General features: G+C 32.3%; 1 protein-coding gene across 3 annotated transcripts in view; it reads right to left on the bottom strand.

The window, feature by feature from the left end:
* Window positions 1-21,359, bottom strand: part of LOC105317134 (uncharacterized) — a 162,029-nt gene that overhangs the window by 116,876 nt on the left and 23,794 nt on the right. The window contains exon 10 of one of the 3 annotated variants that reach the window (XM_066070833.1): window positions 18,465-21,357. The exons of the other annotated variants lie outside the window; for them this stretch is intronic. Coding sequence (XP_065926905.1) covers window positions 21,115-21,357 — 243 coding nt within the window. The 3' untranslated portion in view covers window positions 18,465-21,114. Of the gene's footprint in view, window positions 1-18,464; window positions 21,358-21,359 lie in introns of those variants that run through there. 3 annotated transcript variants of the gene reach the window in all.

Below are 21,359 nucleotides of genomic sequence, written 5' to 3'. Positions count from 1 at the left end.
TACTCTATGTTAATTTTAGATATAAACCTACAAAATTGACAACATGCCCATTTCCCATGTTTCAAGCTGCACATTGGATACATCATCACTGTTTACTAACTACTTAAGGATGCTGATCAAATAGGACCAATTTTACAAGAAATATGAACATTCATTTTGAACGTTATCACTAAACTAAACTTTCAATTGCCATTGAAACAAACATTGCGCTCAACGATGATTAGATAGGTAAACTACCATTTCCGATGATTTGTCAAGATGGTGCAATATGAATGTCTTCTGAAAAATAAGATACAATACCAGTATTTCAGTACAATTTATGTAATATACAGTTATTTACTTTTAAACTTGGCAACTGTTTTCTCTTTTTCCTATCTAATATCGAGTTTTAAAGTCCGACAAAATGAACCAAGAGTAAAGTTATTGACATCATAAAGATATACTAAGGATATGGACAATATATTATCGGTCAATATGTGGTGATCTAAGAGTAAAGAATATCTCATACCTGTTTTTGTATCCTCTGTTGCTCTTAAAGACTTTAATTCCTCATCATATATATTTATTTCATCAATAAAAAAAATTAATTATTTAGATTACAAATTTCATCATTTACTACCATAGTTCTTGAGCAATACAAATCACCCACAAATTAATAGATTAATATACATGTAATGTTATAAAAGCACAATGGCTGTTTCAGTAAGAACAAAAATTGCATTCATTTTCAAACAATCCATACATTTCTTTGTTGTTGTGAGTTATTTATTTATGAGAAAACATGCATGTTTCTAAAAAAAACCAATTAGAAGTGTCCTGATTGCATTTATACCCATACAATGCTAATTTCAGATGGGACAAAATGAATTACATAAAATAATTAAAGTATACAGAGGCTTCCCGCTTAAACTGATTGTCAATTTGTAACAAACAAATTATCGGATTGCATGATTAAAACAATATGATAATTTTGAAAATAATATTTTAGTTGACAAAGAAAACAATCCAAGTTTTAGAACTTATTCATATGTTATACATTTACCGATTTCTGTATGCGGTGAATTTTTAGATTGTAATAATAGAAAATTCAAATAAGATATGTTTTTGATTAATCAAAGGTTATGTTCAAATTTAAATTTTATGTGTACTCAAGCACGTAAATACAAGGACGTTGATTTCCAACTCGTGTACTCGTTAAAAAAAATATACTCACTTAAACCAAACCGTCAATAGATAGATATAAAAACTTCATTTACTGGAGATGTTGTATATTTTTTGTTGGTAAACATGTTTAAGTTATCGGACCTAGAATTTAACATAGTGACTTGAATAACACTAGAAAAGTTTCGAAACTAAAAATATAAAAAGTGAGGGAAACGTAATGCTACCAGTTAGTTTCGATCACCACATGTTTGCACAGTAAGTATATATTTTAACCCTTTAATTTGACAGCTAGAAATTAATCAATTCTTACTGTATCTGTTTGATTGCCAGGTGTGATCATATTTTCACAACGAGAGCCTAAATAGAAGTGACATGGGTGAGAAGCCCAATTTTGAAGGTGTTATGACATACACTAACTAGACAACATTGAGATGGTGACAATCTCAAATGGTTCTATTTGAATAATGGACAATAGGATGAAAAGCATTTTAGAGAATATTGATTCAACGTTGAACTATATATTAGCAATTTTCCAGCTTGCAGAAACCTTGAATACAGTTTCACTACCCTTTCATACAGGTTTATTTGTTCAATATGAGCATTATTAAGTAGATGAAAAATACTGTAAACGTATTACATTTGGCTGTGTATTCTATTTAGCGCTCTAGGCGGAATACTGCTTCCGCTAAATCAAGTACATGGCTAAATGGCATGTATCCATAGTCACATTCGGGAATACACTAATTCAAATCCACCCCAGCTTGTCCAAAAACGTATCTTCGCCAAATATCGTACACGCCAAATATTATGTGTTTACAGTAATCTACGGTCTAAAACTGAGATCTGTCAAGACATTCACATTGACTTGGTTCAATTTCACATTGACTTGGTTCAATGTCACTGCACACCATAAACGATCTGCTTATGTGAAGAATGAGCCAAGAAGGGCTAAGAAGAGATGTCATATATGCTGTGATAAAAGGATTTTTTTTTTTTTTTATTAAATTTTTATTGTCATTTTCATAATTATTACAAGGAATTCAAAAAGACAAAGCAAATATTTATTGGCACTCACACACCCTTTCATACACTTGCACACATAAATATCCGAAACACATTCTAATTGTTTACAGGAGAATTAAATTTCAAAAATATTTTTCCAGTTTGACCATTGTTTGTCAAATTTTAACATTTCACATGATTTAATTGATATGTATCTTTCAACCTTATATTTGAAATAGATATGTTGTAATAGTCCCTTTAAGTGAGGGATCTTTTTTTGTTTCAAACAGTTAAAAATATACTGTTTGGTATACAAAATTATAAAGTTTACAACTTTGTTACCCTGATTTAGAGGTATTTCACCAAATATTACATTATTAACATTACATCCAATTCTATTTGTAGTTTTACAATAGATATGCATGCTGAGTTTATTCCATAATGGCAGTATTTCTAAACATTTAATAAATACATGTTGAATTGTTTCTACATCTTCTTTGCAAAAAGAACAACAATCATCAGTGCTTACATTGATTTTTTAAAGATAGTATTTTGTAGGCAACATTCTGAAAAGAATTCTGTACTGAAGCCATTGTACTGAGGTATCAGCACTCGTTTTAAAACATACTTTAAAGAACTCTTTAACAGAAACATTAATTTCTAGTTGCATGGATAGTTCAGTGTTCCATTTCTGAATGGAACTTGGTATAATATCTTTACTTTTAATAAGATTGTACAAGATTTTCGAACATTTTTCAAACAGTAAAACATACTCAAAGTAAAATGGAATGTATGGATAGTAATATTTTCTAACATCAGATCTTTTTATAGACTGAGATCTAAGGAAACTAGATATTGCATTAATAACACTGTTGTATAGCATTGTACATACATTAGACAGTCTATAATTTTGTGCAAAATCATGCTGTTTCAAAAACTGACCATCTTCATTTAGAAAGTCACCTATAGTTTTAATACCATGTTCATACCAATTATAAACAATGATAGGTTTATTACCAACACATATATTTGTATTGTACCAGATTGGCATAGCACATACATTTGTTGTAGATAATGAATAGTCAATTGTTCTTAAAACCTTTAACCATGAGTGTAAAACATCTTTCCAAAATTATTACTATGATTTATTATGTTTTGTACATATTTGTCACCAAAGTCTAACAAATGCTTTACCACTTTGTTGCCATGAATGTCTAAAAACATATCCGTCCATGGTTTATTATCTTTTGTTAACCTCTTTATCCTTGAACATTTTAACGACACTAAAAAATTGTTAATATCAAACATTTTAATACCACCTTTTAAGTAGTCTTGAGTAATGAGTTGTCTCTTGACTTTATCTATTTTTGAATTCCATATAAATTCATAAAAAAGATTGGTAAGGGAAGAAATAATTTCTTTATCTGGACTTGGTAAGGAAATAAAAAGGTGATTGAGTTTTGGAAGAAGTAATGTTTTAACTACAGTAACTCGACCAAAAGGAGTAAGAATTCTCCTTTTCCACTGTTGTATTAAAGCTTTGATTTTAGGTATTTGAACACTATAGTTTAGACTAACAATTTTTTCTAACTCAACAGAGAATTCTATTCCCAGCAGATTGAATTTTGTACAACCCCACTCCAGTTTCCATCTTGTATGATGGTATACTTGTTTAGAAATTTTTTTTTGAACCTATCCACACAATTTTTGTTTTTGAACTATTTATCTGCAATCCTGAAAAAGTTGAAAAAAGATCTATGGTATCCAGAGCAGCAAAAAGAGATTCTGAAGAACCATCAAGCACCAAGGTTGTGTCGTCAGCATATTGGGATATTTTGTGTTCTTTTCAATTGGCTACAATGCCTCTAATATCTACATTTTGTTTAATAAGGATAGCTAATATTTCTGCACAAAGAATAAAAAGATATGGGGCAATCGGGTCGCCTTGTCTACAACCTATATATATAGGAAATTGTTCAGATAGCACACCACACTGTAAAACAGAAGCTGTGATCTTGGTGTTTAGGATTTTTATCCAAGTGATTATATTTTCACCGAAACCAAAATATTTTAAAACTTTATAAATAAATTTCCAGGATATAGAATCAAAAGCTTTCTCAAAATCTATGAGCACCAGTAAACCAGGTATATTTTTAGACTCAGTGAAGGATAATAAATCATAGACAAACCTAGTATTTTCACCAATATAACGACCCTTAATGAAGCCAGATTGGGTTTCCGATATTAAAAAATCTAAGGAGGATTTAATTCTATAACTAAGGCACCCTGAAATAAGTTTATAGAAACATTCAAAAGAGTAATTGGGCGCCAGTTTTTTAAAAATTGCCTAGGTTTGTCACCTTTTGGAAGACATGTAATGATTCCAAGTCTTTGTGATATAGGCAGCTCCCTATTAGCAAAAATATGATTAACAGCTAAAACAATATGGTCTTTGAGATCCCTCCAGAAAAACTTAAAAAAATTCTACTGTAAAGCCGTCACTTCCCGGTGATTTGTTGTTTTTCATATCTTTTAAAACAGTAAGTATTTCATTCTCAGATATACTACTCTCTAAAATATTAGAGGTGTTTTTGTCCAACTTTGGAACCCCCAAATTTTGTATTAAATCCTCTAAGTTGCTATCTATGGTATCTGAATCTTTGCTAGCATAAAGGGTTTTATAAAAAGTTCTGACCTGATCTAAGATTTCAAACTGATCATAAATAGTTTTATCATCAATTTCTACTTTTTTTTTATAGTTTTATTCAAAAAATTCCGCGATTCTAAAGAACAAAAATATTTGCTAGGCTTTTCCCCTTCTTCAACCCATTTTGCTCGTGATCTAATGATATGACCCTGTAATTTTTCTTTCCTTAACCTTTCGAGTTTTAACTTCTTTTCCTCTAAAAGATCCAAATCTATGTTACACATTGCCTCAATAGTTTCAATTTCTTCAAGCAAGATTTTTTCAAATTTATCTCTCTCTTTTTTCTTGTATGATGAGTATGAAATAGTGATGCTCCGAATTTCCATGAGAAGAACTTCAAGAAATAAGCTATGATTTTGAAAAATATTTAGATTGTTACCTTGTAAATATAGATTCCGTACTTCAAAAATAGTTTTTTTCACTTTTTCAACATATATTTGATCTGTGAGAAGACTGTTGTTGAACTTCCAAAGCCCTCGACCTCTTGAAAATTTATTAAATTTCAGCTCTAAAACCACAGCTGAATGATCAGATCTATACCCAGGCTTAGTAGAGAACTTTTCTACCATATTTGTTAAACTTTCTGATATTAAAATGTAGTCCAAGCGACTTTGCTTCAGAGGATTTTTTTTTCGCCATGTATAGATTCTTCTGTCAGGATGAAGAATTTTAAAGTAATCAACTAACTGAAGATTTTTCATAATATCTAATACCTTTTCTCTGGCTTTTGGGTTATCAATGTTACAATAATTGAATGTATCCACCTCTGGGTTCAAAACAAGATTAAAATCCCCACATAATATAAAATAGTCATTGTCTAAATTCAAAAAGGTATCTCTAACTTTTTCATAAAAACCCGGATTATCTGCATTTGGGCCATATATATTTATTAAAGTAACATGATTGTCTTCAATGGTAGTATCAATAGCCAATAAGTTTCCATCGTCGTCCCTCATTTCATTGTGTATTTTAAACTCAAAATTGTTATTAAAAAAAAATACTGACACCCCTAGAATTTGACTTAAAAGAATTAAAGACACATTTATAACCCCACTGAGTTTCAATAAGTGGCTCAATATCACGTATAAAATGGGTGTCTTGTAAACACAAGATAGAGTAGCCTTGTTTTTTGTAATAATTAAGTACATCTTGTCTTTTTGAGCTCGTAGCTAAGCCCTGACAGTTTACAGACGCTATTCTTATGAGGTCAGCCATTTCTAACAATCACAAAACGAAAAAAAAATAGAAAATAAATGTCATGAAAAATTGACAGACTTTATGTTGTATATATAACTCTTCGTTCACTTGAACACATTGAGACTGTAGACAAACAAGGTTGACTATGTAAGAAATTTACCTGTAGTTTAATGGTAGTGAAATAGTGAGGTAAACTGGTATTTGGTAGTAAAGACGATAAACACAACACGACATTCATACACACACACTCACACGCTAATATGCACATTTCGATCCCGATCACAAAAGGTCCAAGTTTCGTTTCCAGATCCCGATCTTAACGATTGGAAAAACTGCTCCGCTGTTCCTCATGACGATGTTTGACTTTATCTGACACCTTGTCCAAGATGTCGAATCGATGCCTCTTCCCACCGTGGTCCTCCGCGAATACTTTGCCGTTATAGTACCACGCGCCTTTGATCCGCTCGTCCAGATTTAGAGTTTTGATGAGTTGCGCGTTCATCTGAGTCAGGTGGTCGTGCATCACAAAGCGCTTCTTAATTTCATCTTTGGAACGATTTTTGATCACTTTAATTTTTGTGTCTGTGTCGCGGAACTTCGCAATGACGGGGCGCGGTCCTCCTCTGTTTCCTCCCGGTACTCTATGTATGGCTAATACGTCGGACGCGTCCAGATCTATGTTGACCGTCTCCTTCAGAATTCTACAGAGATCGGAACGGAGGTTCTCATGTTCGCTCTCCTGCCAATTAGTAAATTTAATATTGCTTTTCTGCGAATATTGTTGGTTGTTGTTGGCTAGGACAACTGCAGCGTCGGCTACGTGTTGACATTCCTTTAAGTTTTGTTTTAGCTCTCTGAGTTCCTTTGCCTGTGTAGAAAATTTTTCTCGCAGAGTTTCAAATTCAAGTTGAAAGCCGTCGGATATTTCTTTCGTTTGATGTTCAAATTCTTTTGTTTTAGTGTCTATTTTGTCATTAAACTCTGTTTTTATTTTGTCTGTCACACTCTGTGTTAATTCGGGCATGATCGTGGCCTTAACCTCGGCTAGGATTTCGATTTTTATTTCGCTTTCAATTCGGAGATAATAGAAGTTACGATTTCTTTTACGTCTGTTTTTCTGACCATTGTATTTTTAATATCAGCAATGCCTTCGTGTATTAGCCTAATGTCACCTGTAGTGTCTAAATCAGGGGGGCCATTAGGGGAGTCGCAGTCCGTGCTACTGTTTCTTTTTGTTTTTTTTGCGGCACTTTTTTCAGACACGACAGAATTCTTAATAGATGCAGGTACTGATTTGAGGTTAAGTTGTACTAACCTTCTGTCAGGAGTTTTTTTGTCGTTCGAAGAACTTTTTTTTTTCAAGCCCGGGGTCTCCCTGCGGTTGAGTTGGTGCCATGGTGGGCGAGTACTCACGGTCCAAGTAAAGGAAAATGGAGAGAAATAACACACAAATTCCAACTTTGCACACATAAATACGATGAAATTCACTTTGTGCGATTTCACTCACCCTGGATTTATTTTGGAAGCTTCAAAATCTCAAAAAAAGTCGTAAAAGAAACAAAATCGGACAAAAACAGCAGAGCTCAGAAAAAACCCACTATATTCGGCTCATCACGTGACTGGAACCGAAAAGGATCTTTGTGTGATCCGATATGAACTTGACACTTGACCTTCAAACATCATTAAAGGTCACTGCACAACATTTAACCATGAGCCACATTGAATCGAGGGGAGAGAAAACAGTTCCGAACGAGGATAAGATAAATTCTGCTATGACCTAACCTTTTACCTATCAAGATGATTCATGGTCACTGGACACCCTTTAACAGTTGGCGAAGTATGAGCCAGATTTGGCCAAGGTAAGAGAAGATATGTTCTGGACAAGATATCTTGGACGGACAGATTGACTTTAGGATGGATAGACAAACAGAAGGACAGATAGACAGACTGATCACTATAAGGCGCCCGCAGGGCAGGTTTCTTAAAAGTTATCTGTGAGCCAATGTTCAGTAATATACTTTCATGTAAAATACTGAACTCTGATTGGTTTAGACGCAGTTGGTAATCCGTTCTATTACCCTCAGCGTCAGAGACACACTTGGCAACGGGTAACATAACGAACTGTTACATGGGCGTAAATCATGCACGTACAGTTCGCCGCAGAATTCACTAAGTTTTTATATAAAAGCAGTAAAATTTTCTTTAAAAATAAGACATCCAGTATAATAAAATAAATAGTGCCTGTTTGGGAGGGTAACTGTTGAAATTGACACCCCGAGAAAACCATCGTTAACCGACGCGAACGCCCTGACGTGAATATAGATAATAAGCGAAGTCAGGAAGTTGATATCAAATTTGTTAAGAAATGAATCCACCCATTTTGCCTTCCTCAACAAAGAGTGCGTTATCGGGGATAAATAGATGGTGATAAATCTTGAACGAAAATTTTCTTAAGAATTTAGGCTAACTAAACAAAAGTCATCGTTTAACAGAAAGTAAATATCCGATTGGTATAACAAAATAATATATGGTGTGCCTAACTAAAAGTGATAAAATTTAGAGCATCTCTGATAAATAGTTGCTGAAATAGTTCCTACTGACAGACAGAGAGACAGCTGGCTACACAAGTGTAAAACAGTATACCTTCTTTTTCTTCAAAGCTGGAGTATAGTTAGCAATAAAACTTAATTAATGAATTTATGTTTTGGCTGAAATGACCCATACTGTTGATTGTGTAATTGTGTAAACAAATAAACTTGTGTAAACCCACTTCTAATATAAAAAAAACCCCAAAACGAATGAATTTATTGTTTTTAACGTGAAAAAAATAAAACATATGAATAACCATTGGCACACTATTACATGTAATTTAAGCGCTCAGGAACAGTTATGCCAATGACGCTTACATTTGTAGTGTGCCATATTTTCTCATTTTACCATGTTTACAGTAAATATGAAATTAAAATGTACTGATAAAAACATTTTCCATGGATAAATGTATTCTCGAATACTGTTCTATTTAATAATCATGTCTAGAAAAAATCTAACTAAGCCATTGTATATAACATCAACATCAATGATAATATTACCTGTTTTTCTGAAGAAAGAACATTTCTTTTTTCTCCAGTACATGGCAAACACGGCAGAAATAAACACTATAACAGGAACTAGAATCACTGGCAATAGGAAGTCTTTTGATGGCCCTCCATCTTCTTGTATTTCACTGGTTCAGAAATAGATGGCATAGAATATTAATTAACCAAACACTCTCCTGAAATGTACGGATGTATAATGTTATCATTAAACATGTTGAATGCAAACTTTTAGATAAAAAAAGGCAACTAAATAACAAATTCAGAAGAAAAAAAAATCAGCTAAATGAAGGTTTTTGTTCGAATCAAGCTTCAATATACTAATAATAAAGATAATAACAATGACTTGAAAATATGAATAATTGTTACTTACTGGGAATCTGAAAAAAGGCCAGTAACAATTTGTTAATAAAAAATAAAACTGGACATCGTTAAGATGGTTTTCATTCCAAACGGCCCGCTCAAATAGTAAATAATGTGATAAAAATCATTTCAGAGGATTTTGCTTTGACATTTACTTTTGATTTTGAAAATCTGCAGTTGTATGGGTATAGCTCTGATTTGCAGTCATATGTATGCGTAAAGATAAAATAAATATGTATACATTTACATTTTTATGATTTGATTGTAATCCACACTTTTGCTGAGATACACAACTTTATTGTTCGTAAAGTGTATGACTATATTACCACAGTGACTGTAGACCTATTAAAAAGTTTTTTTACTTGTTACGGGCCGCCAAGTAAATTTGCATGTAGAAATATGTTTTATGCCCTAAAGAAAAATTACATATTTTTTTGTTTTGACCGATTTTACAGAGACTATTATCTTTTTGGAAAATTTCGGAGTTTTTCATTGTATTGGGATCGGTATACGGGACATTCTAGTGACCTGAAATACTGAAGACCTGAATGACATAACATTTTATATAAATGATATATTTGAATTTCTTTGTTCTGCCTCAAATGAATATTTCCATATGAAATGTGGTAGAAAAATACAATAAAATGATGTCCATATCAATAATTTACGCAAAAATATGAAAGACCTGAAAATTTATACTGACTGGATTAATTTTTAATTTCCTTGAGAACCTCATGAAATTAAATAAGGATGATTATCTTCATAAATGATTTGTAGATAAGATTTATTATACCATTTTGGATGAAAAAAATATAATCCAGCTTATTTTTACCTTTAAAATTGTGCAGTTTCTACCGGATGAGCAGATGATCTTACAAGATTTAATACAATACAAAATATAAAATCGGTTTGAAGTACTCAATATCCAAGATAATAATGATGACTTGAACTTTGTCTTAGAATAATGTACAAATCAATGTGTTCTCCATTACTTCATTCTATGGTGATGGTCATACAATTGCCATTAAAAATGCTTACAGCAACAAACTCGATTCTTAATAATAATAGTAAAATGTTACACTTCAAAACGTGTTGCTGAAAAATATATTAAAATTTACAATAAAGAGTATTAGTACAACCAATTCTCTTTTTTCTTCTTTGTGGTGAGTTTTTATGTAAACAACTAATGATGATTCATACAACAAATATATTTTAGGCGGCCCAATTGACGCTTGCGTCTATATTTTTTTCTTGTGTTTGTTTCAACTATATTTTGAAATAAGTGCGAGTCAATTTCATTTTTGTATTGAAACATATGAATGGAATTTAAGATGATTCATATTTTAATACTTATATGTATGTTCTAGTATTTTGTTTGTCCATTAAAAATAACTGATTACTCTAGCGTGTCAAGGGGTCCATTGGCTAGTCAATTCTAGGGTATACATTTTAATATAATAATATTACAATATAAAAAATTACCTCTCTAAAATGATTGTTAAAAAAAATTGACATACAAATATATACAAAATGGCCTTCCCTTACTTAGGGTTAAACTAAGAAATTAAATATTGTCAGCCTGGATCGGAAATTACATTATAGCTCTACATGTACAAGGTAAACACTAGTTTGGTTTTATTAAGGCAGTAATGATCACCTGCAACACGTCCTAGCCTACAAAAGAGGTCAACTCTTAGCAGAGGCAGTCACTGTGATAACGTCTTTTACAAGACGGACAATGTACCACCTCTAACCAAAGGTGTACCCCTATCCTAGTACTTTAGAACACCAGAGACGACAAATATAAGAGATAACTTCTATAATATCCAACACTACAGATCGGCTTTACACGAGTGGTATTATTACAAGTATTAATGTGGCAAGCCTCTGTTTCAAGAAAATCCACCAACTAGGTCTTAATTTGTCTTGAAATTTCTCTCTTCTATTCTTCTTGAATGCCGATAGGAGAATGAACGCTGTAGTTGCGACCGGCTTGTTTATATACATGTACCCTTTGTGGTAAATGTGACAATCTTCGCTGGTTGCTTAGCAACTATACAAACAGTCATTATAGGCCGTACGCATGACTACATAACATAAAATTGTTACATTACTTTTACTCCACAAGTTGAATTTAATTATCAAAAACCTCTGTTGTTATCGTTAGTTAAGCAGTCGGTCATAACGCTACAGACTTGACATTTTGTTTGCTTTATTTTTTCTAGTTACTGTTGATAATACTCTCGATTTATAATGATAATCGAAAACAAATAAAGAATGCAAAATGAGTTATTGCACTTCGTATATTTCGCAAATCATGCATATTTTGATCAATCGATTACCATGAATTTGAAATATGCCAAATTGGCTTAAAGTTATTAAAACTATTAGAAGCATAGAACACTTGAAACGTTTGTGCTAACTCTGTCTTAAGTACAGTAGATCACATGTATTTGAGAACAGGACATGTATATATCTTTATGGGAAAAGACTAAGGGGCAGGTAACGTAGGAATATGAATACTTCTTATTTACATTTCTTGGGGAAAGTGATTTAAAAAAAAATCATTCTGCGTTAGTTTTGTTTTCTTCTACGTAATACATGAACATCAATATTCTAAACATTTGTTGTTACGTTGTTTTGTGATCATGAATAGACTTTATTCTTTTAAAGCAGATTTGTGAAGAGTACCTGACTATAGTAAATCTAAATAGATAATGAACACTGCTCGATTATAATAAGAAAAGATTGTTTCTAAAACCGTTGATAAGAGGTTAGGGCCCATATATTAGGGGTTTATATCCCGCTTGATTTTGACCCAATCATCAAATCTGGTGCGTATGAATACATTTAGTATTCCCTCAGTGTTTCTTGAAGAACAGGAACTGACTCTTCTCGCGACTTCAAACCGGATAACGACCTGTTATTATACTTACGCTGATTAATATTTCATTGATGTATATATATTTTGACAGTTAAATGAATTCAATTGATTCATTTCTTAGTTTACCAAGAGAAAATTCATTAAATTACAGAAAGAAAAATAAAATTGTGTTATTAGAATTTAAAACGCTGTGCACTATTTTTGTCAGCATATTTCGGCTGTTCCAGTGGCCATTCCGTTAATTTCGCATAACTCGTTGAATAAGACAGAGCTTTTAACAAACGAATCATATCTATATTTGCGGTAAGGAAATACATGTTTAAAAAACGTAAATATAAGCATTGATTCATTATTTTTTGAAAACTGCAACGATGAGTGCAAACGAACTTTCATAACGCGCTAGCGCGCGTTATACAATTTGAATGCGCAAATCGTTGCAGTTATGAGACCACATCTTTAAAAAAAAAATGATTCAATGCTTAATTACATGTATACAATATAATATCATATGTTTCAATGTTATGATGTATTATTGCAATATGATATTGTTTCATATAATACTATATTGTATCATGTTTTATGATATTCTATTATTGGATCAAATACGACTATAATGTATATCACAATACAATGTCATATCATACGTTACTATTTCATATCTCACAATTTTTTACGGTATGTTATGGTTTTATATGATATACCGGTATATTGTAAGTATGATAGGATCGATGCAATTTTAATTTTATATTATTGTATTGATTAACATATGGACATATGATTATCATACGATTTTTTAACAGATGATATACGATATTGTGTCAAAACAGAATCCATGAATATCCAAGATCATAAAGGATGTTTTCATATAATATGATAACGGTGGTCCAATAAAGGGGATGCCTCATAAAGGTGATGCCTCGTCTCGGTGAGCTTTGTAATCTGTGATTACCTATGTTTTATAATTGCGGAGCTCTCCATCGTTTAAAGGGTTCCGAGGCATATTTTGGGATTTTTTAAAATAAAATTAATAAAATTAAATTATCCAGGGGGATAGGGTCCGGACTCCCTCTTCCGTTTTACTGCGTAAAATTATGAATAATGAATTTTCCGGGGGCGGACCCCCTCTCCCCCTCTAGATCCATGCATGAGCGAGGAGTGTCGCATAATGGAATTAGAATGCTACTGTGTTTGGTCCACGGTAAACAGACGGCTGGTAAGCGACAGGAATCTAGAAGTGCATATGTACACATTATGGCAGACATAAAATTTAGTGTGGTGTAGATAATGATTAGGCAAAGCCAGCACTGGTAAACATATATGTTACATGTACACATTAAAATATTTATAAACATTCATAGTAAGCGCGATGGTCTAGCGCATGCGTACCAATAATAGCATGGATTAATCGGAAAACATTGCCGAGTACGGTGCCTGTATTAAATTCTATGTAATCGACCGAGACTTCCTGAATGCAATCAAAAAAGGCGAAGGCGAAAGTGCGAAGATGCGAAGGCCAGAGTGCAAAGTTGGGAAGGAGCGATAGTGGTATCCTTCGCCATCGCACCTTCGCACTTTAGGCATCACATCTTCTCGCTTCGTCGTCGCATCTTCGCACTTTTGCTCCTTCGCCTTCGCACTATCGCCCTTGCAACTTAGGTCGAAGTGGCCCTATCGGAACACCATAGATATATGTAAATGTAATTGTTAAAGATGACAACCATACCCCGATGCAATACCTCAATATCTTGTTATAACGGAAGGATTTTTATTTTCTAAGATATATACCCCTTCTTTCACTTTAAGTTTATTTGCATATGAATTATAATTTCTGTTAATTTCTGTAAACTGCAGCAGTAAAAATTACAATATTGTAAAGACTTTTTCACAAATAATAATAAAAATATACTGAAAAATTTTAATCTACAAGGGGGTCATTATTCTACAGGGGTCACTTTTCTTCATGTGGAGTGTGCTAGCTCATTTTTATGAAAATGACACTTATTCTTCAGGCAAAGGGGTCATTTTTCTACGTAGAATAATGACCGGGGGTCATTTTTCTGTGAAGAATAATGACCGGGGGGTCATTATTCTACGTAGAAAAATGACACCCGGTCATTATTCTACGGGGGTCATTATTCTTCATTACACCGGTCAACAAGGAATGCTTTCTCTTCCTAGGCACCCGACCCCACATCTATTTTTTAGAGGTCCGTGTTTGCTCTGCTTTGAATTTGTACTTCGCTTAGATGATTTATGAGACGGTTGACGGTTTGTTGTTGTCAGTTTTCATTCCATAATATAAAACAAGGTATTAATTGATAAAGAAATAGTAAGAAGAAGAGTATGGATAGTTAGGTACCTCACTACACCTGGACTTATACTTTTTAAGACACTACGTCACAAAATGGCGATATAAATGTTTTGTTAAACTATTTCTATCCTTCGACAGGATTGTATATCGTCATAGGTCAGTGGTTAACATATTGGGCTTCTGAACCGCAGATCATGAGTTCGAATTCGCCTGGAGCTCTAATTTGTTCATTGTTACTGAACTAAATTTTTGATAATGTAATTTTTCATCCAAAATTGCACATTTCTTATCCATTATGATATCTATCACAATCAAGTAATTTTCTGCTGATTTGAGAAAATATTTCAAGGTGTAGTGAGCCACCTTAATATGTTTTTTTTAAAGAAATAACATTCTGATGGTGATTCAGAAATTAACTGAATGAATGAAATTCTTGACGTAGTCAACGTAAACTCTAACACCAATTACCCTACAACTGAGAAAGAAGAACCAAAACCCCAACCCCTCCAGCCCCCAACCACCAAATAGAAAAAAAAAATAAAAAGGAGTTTGTTCAAGACTAAGTATTTTATGATGTGCTATTTCCATTTGGAATTTGAGTTTATAGCAATAATTAATAGGGATCGTCAAAAAAAACCCACACATTATTATATTCCGTTGCATGAATTAATCAAAGTACATGAACAAATAAACTAATATATTTATAAATATATTACCAAATATATACTAGCAAGACTTCTTTTCAAACTGAAGCATTTTTAAAAAGAAAATATATATTTAATAATTTATAGCAGACAGAAAGACAAGTTAAAAAAAAAATAACAGCAACAGCCTGCTGCTCTGGTTCAGAATAAACTTCTACCACTGACGATGCGTCAGATTATTAGCATGGACTTAATAGCATTCACTTTGGAAATATTGTAGCGCAGTGTCCGTGCTCATAAAAACTAGGGTACGGGAAAACAACTCTCCAGTAGTCATCTGGAAGCTGTCTCTCTACCTGATATTTTCATAGCGGTGAGATCAATTGATAATTAACAAGGGCACCGCAAAGCGGAGCATCCCCTCGCGACATGACTTGTTGTAGGGGGAAATGCATAAATTAAGAAAATACATGCCAATTTTTCAGATCAAAAAACTTATCAGATCAAAACAAATATGACACGTCTTTCTAAAAACCACTTTGAAATCATAATATCTATTTAATCCTAATCCCATAGCTTTTGTGGTGTATTAATTAGGGGGGAGGGGTGTACTTGTACGTGCACGTGGTTGCTCAGTTTACTTTGTAGCAAAAACTCAACACATGTACACATAAGCTTTAAAGTTAAAAAATTTAGATTCATTAAGTGACATTCATTTTTACATAAGCATACATAAACGATCCGTATATATTATTTGTCGTAGCTGAAGATCTAGCGATCTGTATTCTGCGCTGATGGACAATTCTAGTTGCTTGTGGTATGTCCACCCATAGTAGTAGATATGCAGCTATTATCAATATGAAACAATCTTCGCGTGATAAATGTGCGATATGTGTCAAAGTCTCCTCTGAATTTTGGACTAGTTCTATTGTATACTTGTTTCATATCATATCGCGGGTACTACGCGGTATTTCTGTTTACGTATGGTAGCACGCGCTGAAATTAATTAACATTTGACGTCAGGATATTTTAGACAAAGTAAACAGAGGACGCTAAACATCACTGAGAGGAAACTCACAATAACATTAGTTTCTGGAAATATTTCCGTATTGATAGATATGTTTTCGCGATATCATAGGACCGGCTCATAAGTAATACGGGAAAATTTGTCCGAAAGTCGACTACTTGTTTCGAAGTCAATCGGATTGCCCGCTTCAACTTTTACCTATGGGCAATCTTCTAACCCTCCAATACTACAAAACGTTTGGGTTTTTTTATTACCTTTACTACATTAAAATCAAAAAATATCAAATTCTTGATTTGAAATGGATACGGAAGCGATTTACTTTTAAAAGTCAAACATAAAATTACCGGAAATGTCTATTGTCAAGTCGCACATAAAATTTTAAGTTTTAACTTCGCTTTTTTACGATAATTTAAAAAGTATTGAATCCATTGAATTGTAAGTAAGTAAGTAAATATTTTATTATAGTGACATGTGTATGTCATGAGTATAAAGTACAATACAATATTATACATTATCGAATTACACCTGGCCCATTGGACCTACATGTCACTTTGAAATCTTATAATATACAAATATACATTTCTGAGCGCATGAGTTTACTTTGATTTGTACAGATAACTTTGTCATTCATTTTTACATAAGCATACATAAACGATCCGTATATATTATTTGTCGTAGCTGAAGATCTAGCGATCTGTAGTCTGCTCTGATGGACAATTCTAGTTGCTTGTGGTATGTCAACCCAAAGTAGTAGATATGCAGCTATTATTTATATGAAACAATCTTGATAAATGTGCGATATGTGTCAAAGTCTCCTCTGAATTTTGGACTACTTCTATTGTAAATAATACGGGAAAATTTGTCCGAAAGTCAACTGCTTGTTTGGATGTCAATTGGATGACTTTAATTTCATGCTCGCTTCAACTTTTACCTATGGGCAATCTTCTAACCCTCCAATGCTACAAAACGCTTTCTTTTCCTTTACTAGATAAAAACCCCAAAATATAAAGTTGTTGATTTGAACTGCATACGGTAGCGATTTACATGAAGTCGTACATAAATTACCGGAAATGTCTTTTGTCAAGCCGTACATAAAACTGATGTTTTAACTTCGCTTCTTTTACTATAATTTAAAAAACATTGAATCAATTGACTTGGAAATCAATAAGGTTTGTCTTAATACCATGCAAAAGACGTGTACAAAGTTTGATGAATATTCATTAGAGGGTTTTCTTGGAATTTTGCTAAAGAGCTGACAATGGACACACATACATACATACATACACGCACATCAGCGATACTATATCCCTTCGCAACAAGTTGTGTGAGGGGATAACACGACTCAATTGATTCTGAAGGCTGTTTGCCTGTTATCTTTTTGCATTTGCTGAGCTAAAAATATACATGTCAATGTACTGAAATGGAGTTAAAGAACAAGAGCGATAACTAAACTTTAATAACGAAACACATTCCTTCGAATGTTATCGACATTAAAACTTGGATAACGTGGTTTTCTTTGGCTGTTTCAGTTTGGCAGTAAATATACGACGCAGCATTTCAAGGTTATGGCCTTGTTCCCTAACATTTGATCACAGGAAGGTCCATTTTAGGTGTCCGATAGCAAGGTTGATGTTTGTGTGGCGATAAGCTTCCGAGTTCTGGTCGCGTACACTTCCTCGTCTTCTGAACATTCAAACAATATACAACTCAAAAGATCAACAGGACCAATATCAACCTACTATATAACCCCTTTTTCAAACAGATCATTAAATATCTGAAGAAGACAACTGTGAATTCTGCGATTCTAACATAGAATTGCATAAGAAATAGCTTTACTCTTTACAAAACTTTCGATTGTCTTCACTTTCAATTTTCACATTATATTTGCATAAAACATTCAACAAAAGAATGTCAAAATGTGAAGTTGACACCTTTGGATACATAAGTGCTTTACCGCCTTTGAAGAGTTGTTCCTTTCGTTTGTTATTTCAACAGATGTATGATCATTTTTCTTCTGCCAACTATATTTGTCCACCTTTTTGTAGACTCTTTGTTGCATAAATTGGAAGCCAGTTTCTCACTATGACACAAATTAACTTTATTTTGAATCACCGGTAATTGTTGACTTCTACATCAAGTATATTAATAACTTATATATAATAGAAAAACACAACAGCAATATCAAGATTAACACACGCCAATCGGTATATACAAGTATACAATTTGTTGAAAGTTTTGACAAGCAACGGTTAATATATATGGGTCATTATCAAAATATGCAGCCTTTTGTGGTAGTGTCAATTTAAAGGGTGAAAAATAATGTTCAGGGGAATATATACAGTACCATTGGGTTTTAGAAACTTCAGCCTATATTATTGAACAAATAAATCGAAAATTTTACTGCTTAAAGTATAAAAAAAATATTATTTGTTATGAGATTTCAGTGAATTTATGTTGTCATTAAATTTTTCCAACGTCTTTAACCTACAATATCTTCAATAATATTGATGTTTTATTCCAAAAAACACCATTAATTTTCAAAACAACATTCACAATGAATTTGATGAGATATATGCTTGTACAAAAAATTTTTGTCATTGGTGTTACAAGGCAAATTATATAAAAATATCTTAAAATACATCAAGTAAATAAAATTGTACTACAGTTGGAATCCCCCAGATCATAGTGACATCATTACCTGCTACTAAAAAGATAAATGTATCAGTGATGACATCATTGTGATAGAAAATATGGCAAAAAATGTTAGTATGCAATACAATGTAAACTGTGTCAGTGGGATAACGTGCTATTTAAGGTTTTCTATTATGAAAGAACAAAAAAGTTTTTCACATAAATAATGAATGTTTATCACATTATAACATAGGCTATGTAGCTTTGTGTAGTATCTATTCTCTTGGGTCATACTGCTACATTTACAATGGATACATCAGTGGTATAACGGTCAGTGGTGTAACCATATATTGTTGTTACACAACTGAAAAAACTGTTACACCACATGACATTATTTAATTATTTTACTTTTTCTTCCATTTCATATATATTTTGAGCATTTTGAACAATTGTTATTTATCAATTTTACAAGTTAGACACTGTCACAATAAAGAAAGTTTGACTATTTAACTGCAATTGTGTTTTCTTAACCTGGAAAATGAGACCTGTTACACCATTGACATTATTTGAAACACCATTGACATTTTGTGTGCTCTAATTATGTTTTACTCATTTAAATACTTGATTAAAAGATAAAAGTAAAAACAAATTTATTCTAATAAAGAAATGAAATTATCCACATTTTATTTTTATTAAAAAATCAAACTTTTTAATGACTTATAGTGTATTATAAGATATGTTATTCCACTGAGATTTCACATTCCCTATTATGTTACACTAAAATCTTTCAAATGCTTAAAGGTATCAAATGCTAGCTGAGCTTCAACAAACATATATTGAAAAAGAGGAAGTGTATATGCGTTGTATGCATTGATTTTGGAAAAAATTGGAGAAAATTCAATTTTATTGTCCAAAATGTATGATTGATATGAGCTGGTATAGTATTGACGATGTTGTTTGTGAGATTGATGAGGCAAAGAAAGTTCGAACTCGGTACAAGGTGGATAAAAGTGTGTGGATGCCAATAGTAAAAAATATAACATCAAAAAATGAGTGAATTCATGTAAAAAAAAATCTACATGCAATTTTTCTGTCAGTGTGTCTATCTTCAGATTATGAAAGAATGAGTCACAAAAACTTTTATTTAAGATCAATTTTATCATGTTTTAAATGCAATCAAAAATAGAAATTAGTTTATTTTACAAAATTTAACACGCTTTTCTCTTATTTATTATCGCTAGGTCAGTGGTGTAACTTTTATGTCAGTGGTAAAACACAATAATCAGTGGTGTAACATGTACATTTTTCTCCAAATAAAATTAACTGACAATAATACATGTATATATGAAAACATCAGTGCATTTATAGTAATGTCTTTTTTATGCTCCATTGAAAGAAAAATCCAGTTGTGTTCTTTTTAATGCTCAAATTAAAAATTTGTTGAGTAACATCAAGGCTTTGTCTCAAATGTTATGTTGGTCACTATGTAAATGTGTCAAATATTTTCTGTTATCTAATTCTGATAACTTTAAATGATTTTTGTTGATAAAAACTTAATGTCCATCATTTTAAAAGAATTATTTTATTTTATTTAAGAATTTTTTCCTATACTAGATACCTGTTACACCACTGACAAAATGTTCACAGTTCATTAAATTTCAGTCTAATTATCAACAAAATGGTAGATTCCAATGTTTGCAAATTTTTAGATGTTATACTTCATTGTTTGTTAAAAGTGTTTTTTGCAATCAAAGTAATTTTTTCAGCAATAATATTCTCATGTTTTACAGTTTTCAAAAGTCTGAATATTTTGATAATGACCCATATAAGCTACACTGTATAAAGAAACGTAAATTCTAAACATATTACGATTAAAAAGGTTAGCTTAATTGCATTGATTAATGGGCTAAAATTAAATAAACTGAAATATGTTCATTAATTCATCGTTCTTGACAACCCAATAAATAATATACACGCTTTCATGCATCAGGATAAAGGACATCACACTGGATACACAAAACGATAAAAAGTGTGGATAAAGTATATTCTCACGTTTAAACGTTTTACTTTGAAACAAATTGTTGCATTTAAATCATTCCTTGCAAACCCCCTGTTTATTTCTTCGTGTATTGAAATATTCAATCGTAGATTTCACTTCTGCAAGATCATCTTCATATGTCTGTCTTGATTCCTGTGAGAAGGAGAAATCTGGGTTGTCATACCCATTATGTAGGTTTGCAAGATCGAGTTGGTTGTCTTCATTGCCCTTTTCAGAAAGGATAATTGCAAGTCCTGTTAATCCATCACTGATACTGTTAAGCAATATTTGGCAGTCCT

The sequence above is a fragment of the Magallana gigas genome, chromosome 9, assembly GCF_963853765.1.
Source record: "Magallana gigas chromosome 9, xbMagGiga1.1, whole genome shotgun sequence".
NCBI classification, from domain to species: domain Eukaryota; kingdom Metazoa; phylum Mollusca; class Bivalvia; order Ostreida; family Ostreidae; genus Magallana; species Magallana gigas.
This window is presented reverse-complemented; position numbering and strand designations above follow the sequence as displayed.